Below are 7,311 nucleotides of genomic sequence, written 5' to 3'. Positions count from 1 at the left end.
GCAACTTTCACCGGCACGATTGATTTGTTCCACGGCGTGCCTCGCCTAACGAAAACCCTCGGGTGTCACCTGGGTAAGTGATGGGTCATTTTATTAACCTCTGATTTAACTGGACACGGTGCCGAGGTTTCGGAATTTCGGCGTAGAGCCCCGGACCGCATCGCGGTCCGATCCGTACGCACTTTCTGTAAGCATGCGTTTCTACTTTAAATTAAATTGCATCGGCTGTTTGATAATTCACATTTTCAGAAAATAGGAAGCAAAATCTCCTTCATACAGGACTCTTCGGCATGGCGATCATGGGTCTGTAAATAATTATCCCTTATTATTATTGTCATTCAAGTGCACCAAAATTTAATTGGGGACTCTGAATTTCTTGAACATCTTCAAGAAATAAAAAATCAAGATCTTCAGGGACCCTTCGGCATCACGATCGTCGACCCATAAAAGGTGATTTTCTATTCTTTTGTTCATTCGAACACAAGGACTATTTATTAATTTAATTTCTTGCATATTGTTGCGTACAGGCACTTCTTCTCCAACCGTCTTTTGTACGTCTCTGCAACGGCCAACAGCCTGCGATAAACGGTGAGTTTCATGCCGACGGTTTCGGTGCGATGACATATCCCGAACAAAGAGCCTTTTATTTATACCACGTTGTCTAGTTATTTCGCAATGTTTTCAGAAAAATTGGAAGGAGATCCTCGCAGGATTCCTCGGCACCTTCGGTCATGAACTCCGCCTCGCCTTTTTCGACTCGTCTCCGACCACGCCACTTAACGGGAATCCCGTTATTCGCCAAAGATCTCGTCTTGGATCGTCACTTATTCGATGCCATAAATATCCTGGGGCTCTTTGAACATCTCATGCACCCAGCCTCCCCAGCACTTTCCCATAAGAAACTCTCAGCTGCAGCTGCACCTATCCCTGGTGAAATTTCCGGAACTTGTTAACGTGAGTGAAAAATTCTCCGATCGCAAAAACCTCTCAGAAGTAGGCCAGAAAGAAGCGGAGGAGCGATCGGGCTCTTTTTCGCATTCGTTCTCGAGTCCGATAAGGAGCTATGCAGTTGGGTGCAGCAAACTGCAGCAAGATGCGTCGACGTTTAATTAGGTGTAGAATCGCGACACGGTCCGGTGATCGCGGGATCTTTCGCTCTTCTATTTTCCTTTTCGCTTCCTCTCGCCCGTCCTCGAAGTCGATCAGACTTTAACCTGATTTCCTGCGACCCTCGGGGGAAAAAAAAATGGCCGGAATTTCTCCGCAGTTTCAAGGACGGGCGAAATGTCTCGGAAAAAAATAAATAAATAATCCGCCGACTTGCCTTGACTTCGCTCGAAGAAACTAGAATCGTCCGCAAAATTCGGCGGCAATGCAGTTGCAACTGTTGCAACTCCGATGCATTCTCCTCCGTCTCTGAAATGAAGGAAAATAAATATCATAATAAACAAGACACTGGGAAAAGAATTGCATCGAACCAGCGAAATATTTCTTTGGTTCGATGAATTTTTGTTCCCTCAGGGTAGAGATAATATCCATTTTTTTGGTTCGTAAATAATATATAAATAATTAGTTTCTAACGTTTTTATAAATAATAATTTATGACGTTCATTTTCTACTGCAGGGCCAAACTCAAAAGAAATGCACTTCCCTTCTTTCTCGATGCTTCCGCTGGGATGGCGCTCATGTACCTCTTTTTTCGCAATTTCTTAATCGTATGCAGTTAGGTCTAACGTCGTAACATGAAATAAATATGATTAGAAAATAACAGGGTTAATATAAATAAGTTCGACTCGACTATTTATTGTATATATTAATTTCTTTACTCTGTACGGAGATTACAGTTCATTTCCAGGCACAGGGTCAATCCCCGAAAGAGATGCACCTCCGTTTTTCCTCGTTACAATCGCGATAATCGCGCTTATAATGCCCCTTACATTTGTTTTTTTTTTTCTTTATTTTTATCGATTCGTTAATTGTATAAGCGGTAGAATCGAGTGGTAGACGGTTCCGCAAAACCGTGTAGAAAGGTACCCGTTAAGAAGTAGTTATGTCGGCTCTTACTAACTCGGAATTAAAGCAGTCCTTTTTCTTGGCATGGCTCGATTATGGGGTAATTGAGTATCACTATTAATAAATTAATGATTACGAAAAGAAAAAAAAAAATATTCACGCTCGGCGTAGAGAAAATCGAAATAGTCTCAAGGATGACGCGGTTCCTATTTTAGGTTAGAAAATAGGTAACCCATGATATGTATACGGTAAATAAATTAATAAAAAATGTTCCTACGCACTCGGTGGAGACGAACCGAGAGGACTACTAACTGACCGCAATTTTGGCACGCTTTGAATGTGTTCCAGACCATTTTTCTCATTAAGTTAACGACGACCGATCGAGAACGCAAGGAATATCTGTAAACGCATGCAAAAATAACGCTCGATCGAACGTCGGCGCGACACAGAGTGGTAACTAAGAATGCACTTACAGAAGAATTGACATCGTCCGATTACACATCGATTAACAGTAATAGTGCACATACTTTAATACTCTTGTCGCAAAGGTAACTCTACCGATCGATGGCTCGTGTCCCACTCTGCTAGTTGGTGGATCGTTCATATTTTTGAGGGGACAGGAGCCAGCGATGAGTTAACAATTTGTCAATGTTAAGTTCGATCCTAAAAAACGCACATCTCTAGAAATGTGTAAAACTCGTCGAAAGGTGCAGTGTATACTTTCACAATATTCTTAGTTGGCTACGCACTAATTCTGGGTAATAACCCGATACTTGTAAACACTTGTAAAGGGAAGCTAAAAACGGCAATGATTTAATCATGGCTATGTTTTAGAGATTGGCTTAACTATTTGCATTTTCTGCATTTTCTAGAGGTCACGATGAAAACAAATACATCGACGATCTTGATAGATACGTACAGTTTACGGTGCGTATACATGGTGTGTCGTTTGGTACATAGTAGCACGATAGGTACATTGTACTACAGTTAACAAAGTACTCATTGGTCGTGACTTATTTAAAAATTTTCAATGACTTCTGATGTTTAAAACAATTTTTTAATTGACGAGGAAATAATTCTCATCGTCGAATGACGTCGAGAGGAACATTGCAAGTGTGGTTTCATTTTTCTTATCGAATACTCGAGGGCAAGTTGCCATTTTAAACAGGTTCGGTTAGCTAAATACGATATAGCGAGATCTCTAACTTTGCATTCAAAAGTGAATCTATGTAATTAGATGACTCTATTGGCCCCAGCACCGTCTATACAGCATGGGTTACTCGTTGACAAGACTTTTTTATTTTCCTTATACCATGAATCTGGATTCACTAATTATTTTAATGTTTCTACACATTCAATGTAAAGAGCGTGTAAAGTTATCAGTGAAGAAAGATACTTAAATTGTGTCAGAACATGCTTGGTGTTATTCTCTAATGAATCGATGCAGATGTGTAACCGATATTGCACTGAATTTCTTGGAAATGCCACACCACCAATTTTAACAAACAATAATTAAATTAGTCGTCTCTGACCAGAGAAGAAATGAATTTCATACTCAGTCCTGCAACTTTTATTTAAGCGGAGGGGATTTCTGCCCTGTAATCTTTTCACGGAGGATATTAAAATGACCCTGCACTTGAGAAAGTTGCGCCCTCAATGAATCGGAAAGCTGTTTCTGCAACTGCTGAACCTCTGAGATATCCTGTTGCAGCATTTGATACTCCTTTTTAACTTGAGTGACCGAGTGCAACAGTTTAAGCACTGATACCTATTTGAAGACATTGGAATTAACGTCAAATCAAAGATCTACAATTCGTCCAGACCTTGAAACATCAGTTGTTTCGTGAAACGGAACAAACTCAAAGGAAGTACAAATCCTGTCGTAAAGGATAGTATAACAAGACGTTACCTTGTCCGAGTCTTGAAGTTCCTTTTCGACGGCATCTATTTGCCAAGCTAGTACATCAAGTTTACCGTCTGCTTTCTGCACCTAAAAAACAATCCAACGATAGTTAATACATAAATACCGCTTGGCCAACAATTAACATTCAATATGTCTTAGAATAGACAGGAAGGAGGTTATGTTATGTACACCGGGACTCACACTCTCTTCAAGGTGTACGATGGTAGACTCCATGACGGGCACTCGACTCGTGTCCACAAGAAACACGCTTTCTTCTTATTCTTCGTGTGTTGTATTTCGGCCCAATAATTTGGGCCCAGTACCGGAGACTAAACACGCTTTCGAGTTCTTCTTCTTGCAATTTACATGAAATCTTGGGTTACTCGCTTGCCCGCGAACATTGATTTTAAGCCGAACAAGGCTACATTTTTGACATCGCTGCGCCTGACGCAAGAAGCTTGAGATTCCAGAGATGAGTTGGGAGATTGCTCACGGGCAGGATCGTGCAATCGCATCCTGTGCTGCTCTCTGGTTTCGTACGTTAGCTTCACCGTTTTTTGCCCCCAAGGGCGGCGCAACGAATTTCTGATAGGAGCTCATACATGCTCATACTACATTCATTGTTTACAACCGATGTGTAAATGTTTATTGGCAAAAAGCAAAAAACACGTATTTCTTAACTTTTTGCGAGCAATCACATCGCGTAAGTGGAACTTAAGTAGGAGTGCTTGTTTATTGGATATTACAAAAAAATGTCACCTGAAGGGTAGTTCACCCCCTTGAGGGGGTGCAACATTGCCGAACAATATTGTGTTGTCACCGTCCTTATACAGAATACATTTAAGCAAAGTTTCGTCGAAATCCCTCCACTGCTCCTACGAAAAATATTTAAAAAACCGATTTTTTGCTAAACTTTGGGGGGTAGTTTCACCCCTTAAATGTGGACCATTGCAGATATAAAAAAACACGTGTCTCTTAGATTTTTGTGTTCTTCAACATATATGAAACTCAATAAGATCGGAGGCGGACACTTGGGAATGTTTCCTTGTTAGTTGGTTGGGACGCGCGACGATTTCTAGGAGCGATCGCACTCACACAGATTCGCTGTATGAGAGTTCCGTACGCTACACCGACGCGTGCCCCAAAGCTCCGCATCACGTCGACTTCGAGGCAACAATGTACTTAATAGTAGTAGATAAGTAGATAAAGTCAAATGGAGCGTAACGAGTGTTCTTCCCTTACCAACAAAAGCGAGCAGTGTCGGTAAGCGTAGGTAAGCCACCACCGTCAACTGTCGCATGGTATTACCATCACGAGTACGTGAGCCGCCAACGGCGACTGGTAAATGGTACCGCCTTCGCGAGTGCGCGAGCTCCTATCAGAAATTCGTTGCGCCGCCCTTGGGGGCAAAAAACGGTGAAGCTAACGTACGAAACCAGAGGGCAGCACAGGATGCGATTGCACGATCCTGCCTGTGAGCAATCTCCCAACTCATCTCTGTATTTGATACCTTCTTGCCGTTTCTTGATTATTTACGTGTGAAGATGAGGTAGTGACGGATTGTTTATAATTTACAGTGCAAACAGTACACAATGTTGCAGACTTTGCGTGAGAGGTCCCAAAAACGGAAAAAATTACTGGCGCAAACGGTATGCGTGATGAATCCATACTTCGGTGTGCTTTATAATTTATTTCAATTAATGCACAACGTTGCTTGTAAATATTTTATTTGCAGTTAGGAGTTTCAAGCATCGATGAGCTTCGGCAGATCCTAGGGACAGATATAGACGAGGTGCAAAAGAAGAAAGGGAAGGTCTCTTCCGTTAAGCAAGATGTTGAGACTAAAAATGTTAAAGGCAATGCTGCTCCGATGGACGAAATTGTTTATAAAGATTCATCGACGTTCTTAAAGGTGGGAAACTGGTGTGCACTCTAATACGAGTTAAATATAATGATAAATTAAACTTATAGGGCACGCAATCTTCTAATCCACATAATGATTATTGCCAACACTTTATTGACACGGGCCAGAGGCCTCAGAATTTTATCAGAGACGTAGGACTCGCGGATAGATTCGAGGAGTATCCCAAACTGCGTGAATTAATTAAGTTGAAGGATGATCTAATCTCGGAGACCGCGACACCTCCAATGTATTTAAAAACTGATTTACTGACGTTCAACTTAAAAGACCTTAATAGTAAATTCGACGTTATCCTCATTGAACCACCACTTGAGGAATATCAGAGAACTTGTGGAGCGACGAACGTACAGCTTTGGAATTGGGATCAGGTCTGAATGTATTTGTTAATAATTCCGTTTAAATGCAAAGTAATTATAGTCGTAATAAGGATTTGAAAAATTTGACTGCAATAGATACTAGAACTTGATATTGGAGAAGTCGCAGCGAACAGAAGTTTTGTATTCCTGTGGTGTGGCAGTAGCGATGGACTAGACATGGGGCGCTTTTGTTTACGCAAATGGGGCTTCAGACGATGCGAGGACATTTGCTGGATTCGCACCAACATTAACAATCCTGGTCATAGTAAAAATTTGGACAGTAAGGCAGTTCTTCAGAGAACAAAGGAACACTGCTTAATGGGCATCAAAGGAACTGTACGAAGATCTACCGATGGTGATTTCATCCATGCTAATGTGGACATCGATCTAATCATCTCGGAGGAACCAGAATACGGATTGATAGAAAAGCCAGTTGAAATATTTCATATTATTGAACATTTCTGCCTGGGCAGAAGACGGTAAGCTGTAATACAAATTTTAATTTCTTTTTTACAACGTTTCAATATACACGTTAACGGTAATTTCTGACTTTTAGGTTACACCTATTCGGTCGTGACACCACAATCAGACCAGGTTGGCTTACGGTAGGTCAGGAACTAACTAATAGTAATTTCAATGCAGACTTGTATACTAGTTATTTCACAACCGGTCAAATTACGACTGGATGTACAGAGAGGATCGAAGCCCTCCGGCCAAAATCTCCACCACCGAAGAGCAAAGCCTCTGGCAGGGGTAGAGGAGGCTTCAGTCGAGGCAGAGGGAGAGGAAGATAATCATACTCCATGGTCGTCATCGTGTTATAAATGTTACAACGCATTTATTAATAAAACCTACTTGGGTACATTTCAAAACGCATTTACTCAGCTGTATAGATCATACTTTATTCCTTTAGATTTGTCTCCAATGAATAATTAGACAGTCACTTATATAAGGTTCCTACTATTCACATTCTTTGCACTATACTTTAATACAAAATCAATTTGCAAGTATGCATTGACCGCTCGATGCACCTGTGCAAATATCCTCATCTCGACAAGTTAATTGATGTGTCAATTTCAAAGAATTACGTTGCGAACACAAGAGAGCAATATTGCCAT

General features: G+C 41.1%; 2 protein-coding genes and 1 long non-coding RNA gene across 5 annotated transcripts; 2 read left to right on the top strand and 1 right to left on the bottom strand.

Annotated features, from left to right (window-relative positions):
• Positions 1 to 344: 344 nt before the first annotated feature.
• Positions 345 to 1,670, top strand: LOC105702179. Its single transcript, XR_001104278.2, has 3 exons — positions 345 to 450; positions 528 to 588; positions 666 to 1,670. It is a non-coding gene; the product is annotated as an uncharacterized LOC105702179 (long non-coding RNA).
• A 142-nt stretch (positions 1,671 to 1,812) lies between these two features.
• Positions 1,813 to 4,416, bottom strand: LOC105702171. Its single transcript, XM_012429541.2, has 3 exons — positions 4,118 to 4,416; positions 3,923 to 4,003; positions 1,813 to 3,781 (listed from the first exon to the last, which is right to left on the bottom strand). The coding sequence occupies exons 1-3, from the start codon at positions 4,148 to 4,150 to the stop codon at positions 3,584 to 3,586; spliced, it is 312 nt and encodes a 103-aa protein (XP_012284964.1). The 5' UTR covers positions 4,151 to 4,416; the 3' UTR covers positions 1,813 to 3,583.
• Positions 4,417 to 5,400: 984 nt separating this feature from the next.
• LOC105700790 (methyltransferase-like protein 14 homolog) lies at positions 5,401 to 7,163 on the top strand. 3 transcript variants are annotated; one of them, XM_012426957.1, is made up of 6 exons: positions 5,401 to 5,565; positions 5,652 to 5,828; positions 5,888 to 6,205; positions 6,290 to 6,672; positions 6,750 to 6,798; positions 6,887 to 7,163. In XM_012426957.1, exons 1-6 carry the CDS (start codon positions 5,509 to 5,511, stop codon positions 7,127 to 7,129), a joined length of 1,227 nt encoding a protein of 408 aa, XP_012282380.1. In that variant the 5' UTR covers positions 5,401 to 5,508; the 3' UTR covers positions 7,130 to 7,163. The 3 variants fall into 3 exon arrangements, with proteins under 3 accessions (XP_012282380.1, XP_012282397.1, XP_012282389.1); XM_012426974.1 differs by having other exon boundaries at positions 6,849 to 7,063; XM_012426966.1 differs by having other exon boundaries at positions 6,750 to 7,069.
• Positions 7,164 to 7,311: the final 148 nt, after the last annotated feature.

Source organism: Orussus abietinus, unplaced genomic scaffold (genome assembly GCF_000612105.2).
Source record: "Orussus abietinus isolate OABI.00-Male unplaced genomic scaffold, Oabi_2.0 scaffold29, whole genome shotgun sequence".
Taxonomy (NCBI): domain Eukaryota; kingdom Metazoa; phylum Arthropoda; class Insecta; order Hymenoptera; family Orussidae; genus Orussus; species Orussus abietinus.
The sequence above is the reverse complement of the archived record's forward strand: the minus strand, read 5'-3'. Positions and strand labels throughout refer to the sequence as shown.